The sequence below is a fragment of the Lethenteron reissneri genome, chromosome 29 (assembly GCF_015708825.2).
Source record: "Lethenteron reissneri isolate LAM-NWPU_2019-01 chromosome 29, ASM1570882v1, whole genome shotgun sequence".
Classification (NCBI taxonomy): Eukaryota; Metazoa; Chordata; class Hyperoartia; order Petromyzontiformes; family Petromyzontidae; genus Lethenteron; species Lethenteron reissneri.
Window position 1 is genome coordinate 13,019,942 of NC_083807.1, and position 20,155 is coordinate 13,040,096.

General features: G+C 44.1%; 1 protein-coding gene across 1 annotated transcript in view; it reads left to right on the plus strand.

Annotated features, from left to right (window-relative positions):
• TNFRSF21 (TNF receptor superfamily member 21) overlaps positions 1-18,933 on the plus strand; it is a 36,166-nt gene extending 17,233 nt beyond the window's left edge. Inside the window, exons 4-7 of the mRNA XM_061562628.1 lie at positions 1,987-2,910; positions 12,742-13,046; positions 17,244-17,523; positions 18,251-18,933. Of these exons, the coding sequence (XP_061418612.1) occupies positions 1,987-2,910; positions 12,742-13,046; positions 17,244-17,523; positions 18,251-18,480 (1,739 nt within the window). The 3' untranslated portion in view covers positions 18,481-18,933. The remainder of the gene's footprint in view (positions 1-1,986; positions 2,911-12,741; positions 13,047-17,243; positions 17,524-18,250) is intronic.
• The last annotated feature ends 1,222 nt before the right edge of the window (positions 18,934-20,155 follow it).

A 20,155-nucleotide genomic window follows, 5' to 3' on the forward strand; every position in this document is an offset into this window, starting at 1 on the left:
CGAACGTGCTCCCACTAGGCCGTGGCACCATCCTGAAATAGAAATTGGCACTTAGGTTGCATTGCGCTGTCTGAGCTTTGCACATGCTGAGACCAAATTGATGCATCAGTCTGACACGGCAGTGGTCAGTGACTTGCACTACTTGCCAAAAAGCCGATTCTTTCATCGGTAAATGTACGAGTTTATGTATGTTTAACTGAAAAATTGTTCTGCTCGCATTAGTCCGGTAATAATTTATTGATTAGAATCGAGTCCTATGCTCGATAAATGCAGAAATGTACGTGCTTGAGAATCAATTTATTACGATCTATGCAATTAGATGCCAATGTGCCTTTAGACCAATTGAGCAAAGAGAGAGCACAAATGTGACATACGCTGCAATGAAATAGACCGCGCAAATAAAACGGTACAAACAAGACAAAGGTTAATCAATCCTTAAGTAAACTTTGATTCCAATGACATTCTACCCGAGGAATAATCATGCGCAAGCATAATATTATATCATTAGACCTCCTTTGCCAGTACCAACATATAATAATAGGGATTTTCCCCTTTTTTCTGGCAACAAAACTGAAACCTTTTTATGAAGAATCATGTCTGCATTAACCACAATATTTGTGGTCAAAATGCAAACTAAATACACACTCTGACAATGTATGCATTGTCCTTGAAACTGATTGGTCCACACCAGAGACGGCATTCTTTTGAGCCTCGTGTCAATTGGTGCTAGACCAGAGGACGCCATAAGGCGTACAGTAGATGCTCACCCCGAGCCCTCATTACTCTGATAGTGCATTGTCCTTGAGCTGTACGCCTTTTGGCGTCCTCTGGTCTGGCACCAATTGAGACGAGGCACAAAAGAAAGCCGTCTCTGGTGTGGACCAATCAGTTTCAAGGACAATGCGTATATTATCAGTGTGTTTTTTTGTTGCATTTGACCACAAGTATTGTGTGGTTTTTTTTTTTTTACAAAAAGGTTTCAGTTTTGTTGCCAGAAAAAAGAGGAAAAACCCTATTATAATATTATACATAGTCCAGCCAAGTTAGTGCAGCGTTATTGCCAATCAATCGGTGACCGTGTGACCAAACATAAGGCTGCACATGTTTGGCCTGGGTCCTGAGCCATGTGCGTGCACCTGCCCGTTGCGAGGTTTGGTTTGGATCGTTGCAGGACTTGCTGGTTTTGAAATGAATGGAGCGCACAGATGGTGATGTTGGAAGGTTCGAAGGCATTTGAACAGATTGAAAATTAGCCAAAGCATAAATTAAAAACTAGCAGTTATGACATTATTTACTGGCACACTTTCCATTTATCGCAAAGGATTTTAAAAAATGTATAAATAATTCGGTAAAAGTTGTGTAAAGGTACACAGAGGTTGACAGTACAATTTTCAAGAAAGCATTTTAATTAAACACACTACATTACCTCTTGCAAGCATTGTCACAGTATATTTATTGTTATTTAGCTAAACTTTATATGAATTGGGAATATATTTCAGCAGCACTTAAGAGCAGAATGTCAGGAAAAAAAATCCCGTTGTATTTAAGTTTTTAATTAAGTTGTTGGCAAAATACAGCTCTTGTTGTGATAAAGAAATTAAAGAAACTTGCTAAATACAGTGACCTAAATAATGTAGTTTTTCTACCTGGAAAAGCCACAATGAGTGTCAAGAGACTTTATCAGAAGGGTCCTGCCTTGGGATGTTTGGTCAGACAGAAAAACCCAGTGTACCCAGAGGGAACCAGTGCATCTCATACACACTGCTTTTTTCTGGCTACTGGTCACCTCCAATTAACACGGTTGGCTACGTACGGTGCGAAAGAAGTTCAGCATACATATATACTCACATTTACAGCCGGTGATCCACCAACCCTTGCCTCAAAAGCGGTGGATCACCGGTGAGTGCCACGTAACAAATGGGATAACACTTGTGAAATGAATGTTGTTTGAACAAGACGTTAAAAACATATTTTTGTCTTGTCCAGGTGGGGCAGAGGAGGAGGGTGGGGTAGAGCTGGTGGCCCCAGCCACACCACGTTCTAGCGGTAAGCATCACCTGGACCCACTTCCTCTGCCCAGTGGTGCCGACAGCAGATATGCACCTTCACCCTCAGGGCTCCAACCACAGCCAGGAGATCCTCATCAGCAGGGCCTGGTTACATCACCACTCACTCTGGAGAGCCGAGGTAGCGCCATTTGGCAAACCAATCCCGAATCTGATGTCGCTACCACTGCCTTCAGCTCCGACATCCCAATCACACCAGCGGGCGACAGCGCGCACACCTTCAGCGCTCAAAACGAGAGTGGCAGTAACATGACCAAATTGCCAAAGCGCGCAGTGCCAACTATATCCGGAGACAGCACCTCCGGTGAAATCCCCACGATGCAAGCGCGGCCCTCCCTCGACGATGTCGACCGACGCGACAAGGCATCGCCACCGTCAAGGGAGCCACCCCGTCGCTGGCCACCCCTCTCTGGCTCATCGGCGGCGAACATTCCGCCTGGGCTCAGCAGGATTCCTTCCCGCTCCTCATCAGGCCGCGCTCTGGCCAAGCCTCCGCAGCCTCCGCCAGCGCCCTTTGACATCAACGAGCACGTGGCCTGGCTGGTGGTGGTTTTCATCCTGCTGCTGCTCGTGGTGGCAGTGGCGTGCAGCGTGTACCGCAGCTCGCGAGTGCTACGCAAGGGGCCTGGGGAGCCGCCCGAGACCATCCGCCAACGAGCCGTGCCGCCCCAGATGCAGCAGCAGCAACAGCAGCAGCAGCAGCATCAGCAGCTGCCCCATCACCACCATCACCACCACCACCAGCAGCAGCATAGTCAGAGGGCGAGAGGGCAGTCCCGCACGCAGCTCAACCTGCAGATTGCAGAGCCGGCGAACAAGTGGGTCTTCAGCTACCAGGGCCAACGTAAGTCTAATTTCACCTAACTATTTTTATTTATTTAAAGCTTTCGTGACTGCAGGCATTCATATTCTTGGTTCTTTCGGTCAAGTCACGTAGAAGGGAAACAATAAAATAATAAAAATATAAAACAATAAAATTATCACGACGTTTCGATTGCAACACAAGCAATCATCATCAGGTGTGAAAACCACAGCAAGAAAATTTGAAAAAACGTGACTTTACTGAAAGAACTAACTATTATTGCTCGAATGTTCATTGTTTGGTCCTGAACCACCAATAAAAATTCCACATTCCTGTGGCAGAGATCATTGACATTAAACCATGTTTGTGGAATTGAAGCTGCAATCATCTTCAGTGAAAAATGTTAAAATAAGTAAACTTTTGCCAAAAGTGGACAGTGGACCAGTAATTACACTGAAATGCTTCACCCGGCAGGGGTGACATCCAGGGGATTTTGAACGGAGTTTTATCCTGACTACGGCGTATAAAATTACACGTTTATGTATTATTATCCAACTATGTGGCTACCAACTTGATATGAATGCCATACCCATTTGTGAAACAACATATTTAACATATTTTGGTTTGGCTGAACAAATTTAAATCATTCCTATCTTACTGTTTGAGATCCATTTTAGGCAAGACACATAATCATACAAAGTTTGAACATTTTCTTCTCGTGTATTTATCTGTGGGGACATCACCCTATGATTCCCATTTATTGACGCTGTTTAAATCTCGTGTTTAGCAAATTATTGTACTGTTGCACATTTAATTTTGCAGGGCCAAGACCACATGCTTGACATTGTATCATAAGCTAAAGTTCAATGATGATATCTGCTATAGACGGCACTGAATTTTGTTTTATTTTTGTATCTTGAAACATTTCTCATGCCAATTTGTCAACAAAGGTTGAACCAAGTAAGTATTAAGAACCTTCAACAATTGCCCTTTTTTTAGAACTGCCTCTTTACAACATTTGTGAAGCAAAAATATAATTGCAGTGTCATTTTTTGTTTTTAATATCTGTTTGCCATGACTCGTCTTATTTTGTTGACAGAGAATCTAAAATAAACCAGCATTGAATGAGATGGTGTTAATGTGGGTTATAGAGTTCATTGGGATCAAAAAATAGCATTTTCCAATCACGTGCCATGTGCTTGATAAATATATCTTTCCATAAATTTAGATCCCCCCCCCCTCCATCCCCTTTTCATTTAGTGAGTTTCTAAAAGAGTTGACGAAGAGTGGCTTTAAGACAGGCACCAGTATAACAGATATGAAATTAAACAACGATTGTGATGGAAATCAAACTGAAAATGAAAGAACTGCATCCGTTGGCGGTGTACAAGCACGAACGAAAGCATCAACTTGTGTTCTTAACGCTGCCTCAAGTTTCGTTCCTAACAGAAGTTATGGCAGGCTGAAGTTCTCGGTATAGTGGCCCTCTTTCAGAGAACGGTGAGCTAGGGGAGGTGATGTTTTTGGCTGGCCATCGAACAAAGACGGTCACCGCATCGCACACTCTCAGGTGCGCGTCTGCGGCCGTCTGGGGGGACGCTCTTCCTTCCGATATTAGGAAGTGACTGGAGCTCTGCACTTTTAAATCTGAAATTGAAAACGAATTTTTTTTAATCCGATTTTTTTTTGTTTAGTTTGTTGTCCTTCCCGCTCGCATCTGATTAGCGCGGTTGGCTACATACAGCGCGAAAGACGTCCGCCGTACGTAAATACAAATGACCTACGGTTGGAAATCACGGGGCACTGTGGTGCCCTGAGTAACCAGCTTATTAACGGTCCATTTGCCTTTCCCAGCTCGCTGCCATCGTAAGTCCAATTGGCAGAAACATTAGTCTTTCGTATATATTTGTCCATCATAAACCGGTGTTAAATGGCGTCTCCACCATCATCGTTTCTTTCTCCCGTTCCCATGAGTGCCATTCCTTCTGTGTCCCCAAGGGGTCAGGTCCCCTTCCATCCCTTGAGCTTCTAAATGGATAAATACGGTTCCCGTACATTCCCGTGAGCATCACTTCCGTTCCCGCCCTTTCCTATTATTTTAAGGATCATTACCGTTTCCGTAAATAAGTGTAACACGTATATATTTATGTACGTTGAACTTCTTTTGCATCGTTACCGTAGCCAGCCGTGCTTACCGTGGTGATCGGAGGTGCGATTATCACGGTAAGAAGTGTAATGGCCAGAATCTCTTAGTTGATGCTGATCCACCTATTTTCAGCTTCTCTTGCACAGTGCTTCATTGCGAAGGAACAAATGTAGCTTTGAGTAAATATAGCTTGAGGTTAGCCTGGGCTGCTTCTTGATGAGTTGTTTCAAGCTTACTTAATGAAGTTGTTTTCCGTGATGGTATCCGAAAATTACTTGGTGCAAGATTAGAGTTGTTTTTTCGCCAATTTAAACAAAAATGGTTGACGTGGCCTTAAATACCGGGCCGTAAGGTCATTTGATGAATAATTACGTAAACACGTCACGACTGGAGTAGAATATAACCCTATTTTTAGGTAAGGGGACGGTGTTGTTGTGAAATGTACGAGACTTGACAAACGCTTGTCCTTAATTTTACACTTATTTTTAGGCTAGCTTTTTTAAAACCTAATCTGCCCATGTTATCGAGATTATATTTGCGTAAAATCTTGACTTAAAGCTTTCGTGACTGCAGGAATTCATATTCTTGGGTCTTTCGGTAAAGTCACGTAGATAGGTTCAAAGAAAATAATAAAAAATAACAAAAAACTACGACGTTTCGATCATCGCAGCACAAGCGGTCGTCATCAGCCACCGTTGCTCGTTTTCCTCGATGTGGCGGTGGCTCTGCCATCTTACATTGACGTGCTAATCTCTCACAATACAATGGCCACCTCCTCAGCTTCGTCGTCGTGGAGGTAGCTCTCCGATCTTACATTGACATGCAAATGTCTCACTTTAACATCACTAGCCCCGCCCAACTTGCTTATGACCCTTGGGCTACACACATTTCAAACCTTTAAAACATCCTGCCTCAGCAGCGTTCCCGCTATTTTTTCACCTGATGACGATTGCTTGTGTTGCGATCGAAACGTCGTAGTTTTTTTTTGTTATTTTCTTTCCACCTATTTACGTGACTTTACCGAAAGACCCAAGAATATTTATTTGCGTAGCCAATCTTAGCTTCTTGGAAGAACGGTACCATAAAACAGAATTCCTTAATTTAAGATCAGGTTAAAAGTTATTGAGACGATAAGGCCCTTTTTTAGTGGAGACCTGGGGAAGTAGAATTTAGGGTTGTTAAACGACCCTAAAAGTGTTGGAAGAGCTAAGTGTGCACACGATTTTTACCCCACCACACCTACCCTGCCAAACAATTAACTGCGGGGGTACCGAATGGTGGACAGAGGCACGGAAGTTAAAGAAACGTGTCCGTTGTTTTAATTTCTTTGCTGGGAGTCTTGATTCGAACCACTACTTCTGGATTGCAAGTCAAGTATGTTAACCATTATGCCACATATATATAAGATGACAAACGGACACACAAACATGCAGGGTTGTACATTTACGGTAATTGTTGCACATCGTGTGTGCGGCAAAACCGGTAATGCTTTTTTTTAAACCGGTTTTTACAACGTGCTCACCGATGATGAAATAAAAATGTTTTTTTAATAACCCTCGTGTAACCACATAGCAAGAGCAAGCGGGGTCAAGTGCAACACATGATGACACAGTTATCTGCCCTTTAGTAACTTGCTGTATTCCTCACTTAAAGTAATCGCACACGAGAAAGTCACTGAATCACTGTTGCACTCAGGGAGTGTGGAGTCCAGCGGTTCTGATGAGTGAGCATGCAGCGTGCTTCCGTAAATGCTTTTGGCACAGGGCAGGATATGTGTCTGCGCCTCGGCACATGGGCAGAAGTTGTGGGCACAGTGAATTTAACAAAAACAGCAGGTGCAGAGCAGCGTGCAAAAATAACGTTCGCGTATGGTGAAGGCATCACCATGTATTGCATTCACATGTTTTATATATCTTCTTGGTTTTTTCGGTAAAGTCACGTAGAAGGGAAGTAATAAAATAATAAAAATACAACATAATAAAATAATATAATATTATTTATTTTTATTATTTTATTACTTCCCTTCTAGGTGACTTTACCGAAAAAACCAAGAAGATTAATCCCTGCAGTCACGAAAGCTTTAAATCGAAAAATGTTTTATATAATATTGGCCGTGGCTTCCGTTTGCGTCAGTGAGCTGTATAATAACTCGGGTTATTTTTTCAGTCTCGTGTAGTAAAGATGCGAGAGATTCGGTTTTCAGATACCCGAGTGATGGCACATGTTTGAGGTCGCCACATTTGTGGGCTTGGCTCCGTGGTCCACTGCAGTCTGGTTCAAATTCCCTGTGTTCTTGGCATCCCTGCTGATGTGTTAGTTCCATTTTGATGTAAACATTAGTGTGGAGTGGTGTTTGGGTGGCAAGACAGACTTAAAACGTTTTGGCATAAACCTCCAGCATTGGCCTTTTCTTTTTTTGGTCTACCGACCTCTTCGTGAGTTAATCTGCACGTAAGCTGGCCCTATATTTGTCTGGTTGTTTCCATTGTGAGTGCACTTGATGTTTTGGGTTGATTTTAAATGGCGTGTGGAAAAGAAAGTGTGTGCGTTGCGTACATTCGCCACGTATTGCCGATTGCATTCACTATCCCACGCAACTGCTGCTGCCTCTCCCCTTAATATCCTTCATAGGCGTTTGGGAATTCTTCGACTTGGTTTAAAACCGTGGGTGAGTTAGCTATGACCTATATTATTTGGGTCTTTCGGTAAAGTTACGTAGATAGGTTCAAAATCATTTTAAAAAACTGTGGTCACTTGATGACGACCGCTTGTGTTGCGATCGAAACGTCGTAGTTAAAAAAAAAAAAAAAATTTGAACCCATCTATGGGACTTTACCGAAAGACCCAAAGAATATGAATTCCTGCAGTCACGAAAGCTTTAAGTCAAGATTTATCTGTAACCTCTTAGGCAAGATACGGCTTAAGCCAAACATCATATTACAATGCAGTGCAGAGTAGGCACAACTGCTTAGTCACTATTCACCGTGGCCTAGTCGTAAATAAACTACGTGTGTGTTCCAGACAAGTCGTTGGAAGAGCATAAATGCCAGCTAAATTAAGTCCCATGCCAAAACCGTAGGGCTGTGATTGATAGATTCTTTGAGATTAAGCCAAGGTGTAATATATTTTGACATTTTAAGTTATGTCGCTGGGATGTATGATTGCACAGTTATCACCAAGTATGCATGCTTTACAATTTTTACTTAAGGAACACGGTGTTAAATCTTGACTTAAAGCTGTCGTATTTCAGGAATTCATATTCTTTGGGTCTTTCGGTAAAGTCACGTAGATGGTTCAAAGAAAATAACAAAAACTACGACGTTTTGATCGCAACACAAACGATCGTCATCAGGAGGAAAGATGACGATCGCCTGTGTTGTGATAGAAATGTCGTATTTACACTATGAGACCTCCTTTACCAGTAGCAAAATATAGCAATAGGTACCAGATAAAAGGGTAAAAACCTATTACTATTACAATAACAGAAACGTCGTAGTTTTTTGTTATTTTCTTTGAACCATCGACGTGACTTTACCGAAAGACCCAAAGAATATGAACACAGTGTTCCATTTAATATTTTCTTTGCTTTTGACTGACTGTTCAAACAAAAATCAGTCGGAACACGCTATTCCAGAAGGCATTGTACATCCAGCAACTTTGAACGTAACTTAATATTCTCAACACGCTGCTTTTGAAATAATATTATAATGCAGTACATCATTGTGAGCTTGCTAGCACAATTGCATTATTCATTTTGAGAAAAAATATTCCTTTTGTTGCAGACTGTATTAATAGTAATAATTTGTTTTGGAGCCTGTGACCGTATCACCCAGAATGTGCCTGATCTTGTCAGATCTCAGAGGCTAAGCAGGATGGAACCTGGATACGCCCTTGTATTGGCGACCACCATGCATGACAGGTTGCTATAGGCTGACAGGCTACGTGGTGGGCAGAAAAATGCAGTGAAGCGAAAGCCATTAGGTGTACTACGCCTATTGCTGTAGCTTCGTAAATTAAACATTTTCTGTCTTCATGGGTTAATCTAATTATGATTCGCAGAAAGATTCACGAATATTCCTGGACACATGAACAGCCAGATTTGTGCTATTGATGTATTTAAGAAAGCATTGCTTCCATGTGTAGTTACTCACAGTATTGTACGCCTTTTGGCGTCCTCTGGTCTAACACCGTTCTGAGACTAGGCTCAAAAGAAAGCAGTCTCTGGTGTGGAACAATCAGTTTCAAGGACAATGCATATATTATCAGAGTATGTTTTTTGTTTGCATTCTGACCACAATTATTGTGGTTAATGCAGACATGATTCCTTGTAAAAGGTTTCAGTTTGGTGTTTTAACATCTTAACACCTGTTTTGTTGCCAGAAAAAGGGGAAAACCTATTCTCAATATTTTTTTTGTCTCATGCCTTTGCTGCGGTTGTGTTGTTTTGACTGTGGCTTTTTGGTTGCTAGAGCTTGATTATACCCGCATGCATATTGTGAGTGTTAGCTGCAGGAGTGACCCTCGTGGTGGAGAGAGGCTCAAATATCGAGTGCTGTTTTTGAGCGAGGTTTTAAAACGATTGGCCAGCCAGATGCATTGGCAGCCGTGGACCCAGATCTTGCCAGACTTGTCAGCGATTCGTCAGACCTAAAAAAAATTGATGTAAAGGTCATCCATAGAGTAAGTCAGACATGTATAAAAGTTTCCGGTGTTTTCATACATTGCTTCAAGGATATGACGAGGTAGGAGTCTCTCACCGAGACGCTGACACCAAGCATGCAGAGAAAGTACCAAAGTGAAGCTTTGTTTTGAATGAGAGCCAATCCCAGCACCAGGCGTAACGAACCTATACAGAGCATCTTGTCTGTGGAATAGGCACTTGCCTGAGTTGATGCAGCAGCGGGGCATAGCACGGGCGTCTATGGTCTTGTCTTTCGAGGCACAGTACCTCTGATGATTAAGACATTGTGCATTCATCTGACACGCGTAATTATCAGATCAATCATACATAGAAATGAAAGAATGTCATACGGGCTTGCCCGAATGGGAAACAAATATCAACTTTAGTTTACCCCTTGGACATGCTCAGTGCGTGACCTGCCCGAGGCACAGCAACTTCTCGTCACTGGACGTCATGGCGTCCAACAGCCAGGCCAGCTTTGCTAGCAAAGGGAGTGGATATCGTGGCTTGTAACGCCTTTGTAGGTGATATGGTGACATTGTATTGCCAGGATATGTGGCCTGTCTGCGGCTTTTCATTTTGGACATGTAATCTGTACGGGGTAATTTAGGTTAAAAATTTAGCTCTTGAATTGTTGTCACTGAAAGGTTTTTGCTTGTTTTTTCATTGGGGTTCGAGGGGGGTGGGATGGGGTGGGGAGAGGGCTGGGAACTCTATACTCGTTCAGAGTTGTGATCCAATGTCTTGATCATTAGCCTACCGCTGTTCTCAGCCAAGACTGGAACACCAGCTGTTCATTAAAAGTCTGCTGAGATTGGCTGTTCCACCAGCAAAAAAGTTTACGGAATATTTTTGGTTCGTGTTATCTTAAAGTATTTTCTCCCACGGTAGTTTAAAAGTAGGATACATAGCATGTGTGCAGCATGTGTGTTGTTTAAAGCAAGTTAAGTTAAATATGGCTAAGGCATTGGTGCATTATTGAATTATGCATAAAGAATAGCAACCTCCCTGATCACTGTAGATTCTTGTAAGTGTAACTCATCTTTTTTTTGGCCCAATTTTATTGTAGCTCTGCTTTCAGTACCATGCCATGAGATAGCTGAATATCCTTTCGGAGAACAATTCTGTAAATTGATGCCATCGAGCGACTTCCGATGTCGACTCGTCAGCCCTCGTTATCCACATTAGGGGGTGCAACTTTTTGTATATCTTACAAAACGTGCTCATTGCTTCTCAATCCAACACAACAAATATATTACTGAGAGCCTGGAATAAGCTGATGAAAGCCCATATGTCATTATTATTTGTTCAGTAACTGGACTGAGGCCAACAATTCTTGACATTCAGACGACACTACCCATTTTAATCATGGGCGGCTGCCCAGATTCAAATCCATGGGGTGTCCGCTCAATGCTCTCATGCAGTATTAGCCTCCTAAGCTACCCATCCTTGAGTAATCTCTCCACTGGTGATGAGCCCCGACTATGACGTTTTAAATCTAGACTTAAAGCTTTCGTGACTGCCGGAATTGATATTCTTTGGGTCTTTCGGTAAAGTCACGTAGATAGGTTCACGAACACAGCGGCCCACCACTTGCATTGGCATTGGCTGGTGATATTTGAGCTACACCCATTTCAAACCTTTATAAGCAGTTGTCGTTAGAAGCTAACCCCCCTTTTCCTGATGACGACCGCTTGTGTTGCGATCGAAACGTTGTAGTTTTTTGTTATTTTTTTGAACCTATCTACGTGACTTTACCGAAAGACCCAAAGAATATGACGTTTTACCAAGGGGATTTTTTTCTCTGTATTATTTCCCCTCTTATCAGAGCAGCCGAATTTATGGACGATCCAGCACTCGTTAATTCTCACTTCCAGTCACTCGCTCACTCACGGTTGGTCACCTCTTTACCGCTATTTTTTTTTTGCTGCCGTGATTCCTGTTTCCGTGGACCTCATTTATTGATTCCTCTACCCATGTTGAGGACACAGTGTGCCAGGCTGACTGCTTCATCTTGTCCGTGCTGTGTTCATCGATCATACTGCAGGTCAAAACACTTCTCTTCCTGCTTGTTTCCTCACACTGCTCGATTTTTGGAGTTCCCCTCCCACCATTCCCTCCCTACTGGACATCTGTGAAAAAAGAGCTTTATTGCTCATCGGATTCCTCCAGTATAAATACAGATTCTGATCGTGCCTTTTCCGAAGCTCGTATAACGTAGCTCATTTCAAGAACCACGTTAACTTTCATGGTGAGGTTGGAGAGCACATATATACAATACAACAGCAGATTTTGCTGCACCACCCTTCAGCTGTCCACCATGCAACTTACAGTTGTCTATAGAACGTAACGACATGCCAAGCATGGTTATCGCCCATCCAGGCGATATCCTTGTTCAACTTTGCATGTCTGCTGGGATTTAGTGCATTCCAGGCAATTTGGTCATAGGGTAGTGGGCTCTTGCGGCTAATAATTTCCACAATTCACGACGCTGGTCAGTGCGGTTTAGGAACAATTGCACCCAGAATCTGTTAACGTATCGCTCGCCACTGACGTTAGCCATGGCCGGGAATGGAACTTGAGTCGCCAGGTTCATCGTGCAGTGCGTTAACCACTGGCTCTTACCTAGCTTTTAGTAATGTCATGTAAATAATAATTTAAGAAATGCAAAATCAAGCTCTTGGCATCTCGAATGTGCATTGCTGTCTGGTCGCACTGTGTTCATTATATTTATTTGAAGGTTTTTATTATTGAGTTTGTCGGGTAGAGAATTCCATCCGATGGGGCCCAACCTTCTGAAAAGCGTGGGTGTTGCGCGTCTTTAGTCGGCTTCGTGTAACAACAACAACAACGGGATCACCACGAGTAGCAGCAGCAGACCGAAGGTGTTTCCGTTTCCGATAGTTGGCGACAGGCGCGCATAACGCCGACAAAGAGCGCCGCTGCATTACCACGTAGACACTTGTGCGGTGAATGTCTACGTCTGTCTGTGAGAGTTAACCGAGGTGAGGTGCCCTCTCGCCCCCCATTCTCCCTGTGGGCGCAGGCGTGGACATCCTGCTTCTCGTCGCCGGCCACATCGGCTGCCAGTGGAAGGAGCTGTACCGCGCGCTGCTCGCTTCGGCCGCTTCCTCGTCCTCCGCGGTGGCGGCGGCGGCGACCGAGGACCCGACGGCGCTGGTGGACGAGTCGGCGCACGCCTCCTACCAGGAGGCGGCGTACGCCGCGCTGCTCGGGTGGACGGCGCTGGACGCCGAGGCCAACCTGGCGCGTCTCATCGGGGCCCTGCGCACGTGCGGCTGGAACAGCCTCGTGGAGCGCATCCGCGCCATCATGGAGGACTCCGCGCTGGTGGGTCGAGTCTCCCCCGTTGTGCGCGGTCTTCGCACGCTCGCTCGGTCTCCCGTCAGCTGTCTGTATTCCCAGCTCTGAGATGTGGTTGGGGGTTAGTCCCACGTGTTGCTCTCCAACACACCGGTGTGCTGTCCTAGTAACATGTTCTGTTTACGTGACAAACCTTACTAATTGGCTGTGCCGGGAGGTGGCGGGTTTAACGACACATTTATATATTTGCACGATCTAACGCAAAAAACCTGTATTATGGATGATAGTGGTCGCGAAAGCCTACGTGTTAAACTGACGGTGTCTGACGTTTCGCTAAAAGTGCTCCCGGGATGTGGCGTAAAACGTCGGATTGTTCCGCGTGTTGTGCGGAATGATTTCCGACGTTTCGCTTCGGCCGCTGGGAGCTTCCTAAAGGTGCTTCCAGAAGAAGCTCCCAGAGGCACGTGGAGGGAGATGTTGGACATTTTGCAACCCCTGGAAAAAAAAACTATGCAGTGGTCTTCAGAAATATCCTTCAGACCAGAGAAGGGCAACTGCCTTAAATTTTATTCTTGAACTGAAATGTCTTTTTTACCAGGTAATGCCCCCACTGAGCTATGTAGCTCTTTTTCAGAAGCGACCTGGCCACAAATGATAGCTCAACGGTGTGGCTTATCAAGTGGAAATGTGTAGCAATCAAATACTCTAAATGCATCTTGATTCTAAATGTGGAGGGAAAAACAGGAGGACCTGGAGAAAAGTCCACACGACCACGAGGAGAACATGTAGACTCCAAAATATACAGGCATCAGGGTTCAGATAGAACTCGCGACCTCCTGTATGCCAGGTGAGGTAGTTAACATCTCCCCACCGTGGTGCCCATATGCTTCTACTACATTATACTACTATTGTCAACGCTGTCCCTTATAGTTTTTGTGCAGATACAAAGAAAAACATTTCCACGTCAGAATTGTATCAGTTGTCTATAAATTAAATCCTCCATACCCGGTCGGTACGAAATTTTATGGAAGCTAAATTTAACATGATATGTGTAAGTTATTGGTGACTGGTGGAAACCTTCAACTTGCTACATATGTAAAGTGCATTTAATACCGAGTGTCTGCGCAGATTCAAAGCCAGGATCCAGTGGTGCTGGATCATTGATTGACATGACCAGTGGAGCCCTCTGATACACCCCAAGTCACCTGTTCTCTCCGAATGTACACATTGTTAAACGTGTTTTTTTTTCTTTCACATCGTCATATCTTAATAATGTTTAAGTTTAACATGTATATATTTCCTTAGTTGCTGCGGGCATTTATTACACACTCGTAATTTATTTCATGTTTAAGACCCTTTCACTTGTTGCGTTTTTCTCGATGGCAACCAGTCATTTAAACACCTTGAGCCGCATATGGAGACTAATGATTGAGATTGTTGTTCACCCAGTATGAATAATTCCTCTTCTAAATGATTACGTAACCAGCAAATGCTATAAGGAGACAATAACAAGTGCATCATGAGCGACAATTAGCAGAGTGTATTTGCATACCACATCTAAAGATTGGTCACTAAATGGTCCTGTTAAGCAGTCACAGATCAATGGACATGCCTCTAGCTATTGCAATACTAAGAGCTGGCCTATTGATATATCATACATTTTTAATCTGCTGAAAGTACCCAGAAATAATGGGCTGCTTTGGGTCAGAAATTAAATAGTCCTGGTTGTTATCTGATCCACCATAACATCGTTTTATCGTTTTGAAAGAATAATAATAATAACACGAAGAGTGGAAATATTCTGGTTTGCATTCTGTGATGTGCCTTGTCGAGGGTAATGCATCTCTCCTGCCTTCCAACTGTCATGGCTTCATCATCCCATTAAGGGCGACAGCAAGTGGATTGGTCTTGGCACACGCGACTGCTTGCTATTTCTAACACATTGTAAAATAATTGGCATTCAAACCAATAAAGAATTACCACGTCAAATTTTTTTATTTAGTTCCCATAATTGGTCAGCGTTTTGTAAAGTGTGATTTACACAGTACGTGAGCGCCAGCTGTTTCCATTTGGTGCAATCTCAGTTCTGCTTTCCTTTAACGCAATGTTCCCTACGGATCCTTGAATTAAATGAATAAATAACCCGAACAACATTGCATGACAGGAAATAATGGCATTGGCCATGAAAATCGTTGCTATGTATATATCATTTGTAGAAATCTCTCAGAGAGAGAACGCTCAAAGCACTGCACCATTTGGAAATTTGATTACATTTTTTCTTGCACATTTCCTTGAAAATGCTAATAAATGTGGCTTTGTGAAGTACAAGTTATTATTTCAAACATCTATTCATTGCAACGTGGTGCACAGCGAGGCCTCTCTCTGTAAGCATTAGTCACAACTGACTGTTAGTGATCAAACCGCTGGCAACATGTTGACTCCCGTATTGTGATAAATGCATGTATGGAATGTTGGTAAACTGAGGTCCTTTTGGTTTAGCATCGTTTGGATTTTTTGTTGTAGATTTTAGTTTTTTCCCATTGTAGATTGCATTCCTTATTAGAATATTTACATTAAAAAAACAAATTATTGGTGTTATTGCCAAAAGACCTGGCTGCACTTTGTGTCGCATTAAACCTTGCATTTGCGCAATGACAGAGGTGTCTTATTAAACAGTCCGCTTCTGGAACGTGAGCTCTATGAGATAGCACGGCTGTGGTCAGTGGTAACGTAATGGCATCGTAAGCATCTGCAACGAAGGTACTTCGCCAAGTGCCTTGTTTCGTTTGTGTGCCGAATGTGCACGTGCAGGAAATCCCTGTGTTCAGGTGTGAGATGAAGTGGTGTAGATTTTCTGTACACGATATATATCTGAGCAGAAACATACAAGGCGGATTAATTCAAAGGGACGAGCAACTCCAACCTTGTCACATCTGCATGATGCAAGGAGCCTGCATGGCTCAAGGCTAAATTTGGTGAGAGAAAAAAAAGACAATGAGCAGAACAGGCCATGGAGTAGACGGAAAAAGACATTGCAGCGATTTAGTGTTGACAAAATAGCATTTTTCTACATTGTTATTCAAAAGTCGCAGTCCATGAAGGTATAATTAACTTGGTGACCTTGAGCAGAAATCCTCAAAATGAGATGGGGCGGCAGTTCATTGCATCTGTTTTCCCGAGGTGACGTGCTGGAGGCCGCACCGTGGCAATGGCTATAAATCTTATCACTGGAGAGAAAAATGCTGACCTGCCAAAGACTAGGAAACGCCTTTTAGCATTTATTCTGCGGATCACGGCATCACATTTGGCGTGGAAATAAGATCTAACAGGGTTAAGGCAAGGGTGCAACCCTTGGATATAATATCTATATATAATCATGTAATCTCCCACGGGCCGTTCGATTTGTTTATTGTGAGCATAAGAAAAAAACTTGAATAGAAAAAATCTACGCACCATTGGGTGCCTAACTCACTTTATCCCCATAATACAGGTTTTTTGGTTAAATCGCGTAAATATATAAATGTGTCGCTAAACCTGCCACCACCCGACCCAGCCAATTACTCAGGTTTGTCACATAAACAGAACGTGCCAATTCGTTTGGAGTACAGCACACCGGTGTGTTGGAGAGCAAAGCCACAACATTTACAATCGGAGTATGACGTTTTTACAGCTAGCTTCATCAGTCGACAGCCAGATTTGTGGAGAAATCCTCCTATTTAGTTCCTTAAATAGAGGGGTAGATGTGATGACAACACGTGTGCGCTCTTCTGCGAAGTGGTGGGGGGGGATTAATGAGCGCCTATAAATGACTATGGGTATCCATTTCCGTTTGCGTTAATTATATGGTAATAAAGGTATATTATGCATGCGCATTATGCAAGCCCATTGCTGTACTTCCTATCGATTGCGTGTACTAAAATAGCCGTAGCAAAGGTAGTCCCGATTGAAGTATGATGACCTGTATAGGCATGCATTTAAATGATGAATGATTTGATGATTTGCTTCCAAGCAGCACAAAGTCTGTGGCTATCCAAATGGTTAAACATTTATATATTACACTTATATATTTACGCGATATAACTGTATTATGGATGATATTGGTCGCGAAAGCCTCCGTGTTAATCTCACTTGATCCCACCGCACGTTTGTGCACTGGCATCTCGAATCTGCCGCCCACTAACGACGGGGATGCTCCCGAAAATGCTCTCGTGTGCGCCCCTTTAGACGGAACGGGACGAGGTGGGTCCCCTGCCGATGGTGCTTTGTGCCGGGCGGGGTACGCGAGGCTCCCTGGCGCCGGGGTCTGACGCGGGGACGCTGTCGGGGGCCGGGGTTGGGGCCGGTGGCGAGGGGCGGCTGGGCCTCCACACGCCCGTGGGCGGGGCCTGCAAGCCGGGCCGCACCGCCCCCTTCCAGGACGAGTCGGAGCCGCTGCTGCGCTGCGACTCCACCTCGTCCGGCTCGTCCACCGGCTCCGCCAAGGCCTGGTCCTTCATCGCCAAGGGTGACGCCACCACCCGGCAGACGCGCGGAAGTTCCCCTTGAACGTCGTCTTACTCGAGCGTTTCGTGGCAATTTGTAACGATTTGTACGTACGTACGTATGTTGAACTTCATTTGTACCGTACGTTGACAACGGTGATAATATAATCAGAGGTGTGGGATTTGCCCCCCCCCCCTCATTGCAATTTGAGGCCACGGTTCGATTGGATGTTTATTTTTAGATACGAGTTGATGTGTTTCTTGAATTGAGCAAGGGAATACAAACGTTGATGAGATGAAACGGTCCAGTAGACAACCCTTAATATGGGTTGAGGATTCAAGAGTGCAGTTCACGGGAACAGTCACTGTGCTGCATAGGTTCATGTGAATCGATTACTTTACAACAAAAACACCTCGCATATAATCGATTCTCATGTGATTTGAAGCATGAGAATAATCAAATTTGATGTTAATCAATGATTGATGAGATGCCGCATGATCGCCATGTTGAAATGTTAAAGGCTTAAGGCTACTGATTCATTAAGGTTTTACTTGAGGATGAGTCTGATGTTTAAATTAGATTTACATGGCGGTGGCTAATGAGCTGATGAAACTGAGCAACAAAATGTATACGCAAATAAACGGACGCGTCCTTCACGAACACCAATGCATGTATGGCCTTGGTTTTTAGGCCTTGGGGATGAAGGGGCGGTGCACTAACCCTCACCCCTTCTGGGTGCGTGCGTGCAGAGAAACGAGACACCATCCTACGACAGGTGCTGGCCGACTCGCTGCAGCTGCAGCCCATCTTCGACGACGTCTTCTCGCTACTCTCGGTGGAGGAGCTGCGCGCCGTGGAGGCGTGTGGCCAGCCCGACGAGAAGCTGGAGCGCATCTTCGACATCCTCGGCTGCAAGAGCCGCGAGGCGAGCCAGCGGCTGCTCGACTCGCTCTACGAGCACCTGCCCGAGCTGCTGTGAGGCGCCGTTTGACAGGAACCGTCGGCGCCGGAGTGGCCGCCCTCTTACTAGGGTCACGGGCCGAGCCGCTGTAAAACTCACGCACGTGCGCACGCTCCGAACTCCTCTCTGCTTTGCGTCATCTCCGCAACGTAAACGCCCTGTTTTTTTTCGAGCAGAAGAAGATGTTGCAGATTCACTGGGTTTCCGCCAGGTCGGAAAACGCATTCACGAGTTAACTTTTTCCCACCTCCGCAAACAACCTTGAGACTTGCCGGCGGAGACCAGTCGGCTACAGCCTGAAACCAGCTGCCGTGCTCGCACACGCACACACGCGAGCGTACACACGCGCGCACGTTTACCCGTGAGTGAGCGTCTGTGCGCGCATCACGTGACTTCCTCACAAACACGGTCAGTCTGAACGCTCCAACCGGGCGGTCACGCCTGGTGTCGCACATTTCTTGGTGTGGACACCTTACAACATCTTCTTGGTTCTTTCGGTAAAGTCACGTAGAAGGGAAGTAATAAAATAATAAAAATAAAACATATTATGTTTTATTGTTTTATTTTTATTATTTTATTACTTCCCTTCTACGTGACTTTACCGAAAGAACCAAGAAGATGAATCCCTGCAGTCACGAAAGCTTTAAATCGAAACCTTACAACATGTGTAACGACAGGTTAAACAAAGACCTGGAACAAGCGCCAATGGAATTATTGCGCCCCCCACCCCCCCCCATAGGCGTGGAGCTGCCACAGCAAAGCTTTCCTCCCTAGATGCACCGAGCGGGCAATTGTTGTTTTATCGTACACGTAATGTTTGTCTGCGTAAGCAGTTTCTGACTAATATTCAGTAAACCCAAATGCATGACAAGTAATTGTCCGAAAGGGTAACGAGTAAGTGCACCGCCAACCCGTTAACTCCCTGCACGTGCATGCGTGTTCTAATTCAAATATGTACACTTCAAGCACTTGCCTGACTGGCATTCGTAAGGTGGTATAAGCAAAGACAAGTTTATTCATAGGGAGGCTAATCGTGTTTACTATTTGATAGCGTTTTCTTATTTAGTACATGAACCCCTTAAGAGCGACAACGTTTCTTCATCATTTGTGTGGTTTCCCTGCACAGCGCTTATTTTACACATTGCTCCGAGTAAATCCCTGAGCATCTTCTTCTCCTTACCCATTTTAGTTCCTTTTTTCATGGAAACAATGCCGCAACGCATCAATGTGGATTTACCATTCTATGGTTGTCGTCAATGTGCGTGCCAAGTTGGTTACGTGATCGTTTAAACGTTTTTTGTTTGTTGGCAACCTCCCAGATGAGTGCGCAAGCTTCTCATGTGCAAGTGGGCATAGTTACTAAGTACTGTATATGTTTCATGCGTTCATAGATTATTAGCACTTTAGCGGCCATACAAACATCAGTTAAAGAACATGAAGGGATTTTTTTGTTCGATAGAAGGATATGGTTTCCCATGCCCTCTTTGTAATGTAAAACTGTATATACGTAAGCATTCACGTTTGTAATGGGTGTGTTATGTTTCCATATTTACTTGCATGTGTCTTTCCATGTGTACACAGCATATACATGTGTGTGTGTGTCTACCCATGTCATCAAATTATTACTCCAGAGAAAATGCTCAAATCAATTATCTCGGTGACAAGCAAACAATGTGTGGCTTTATATAAAACC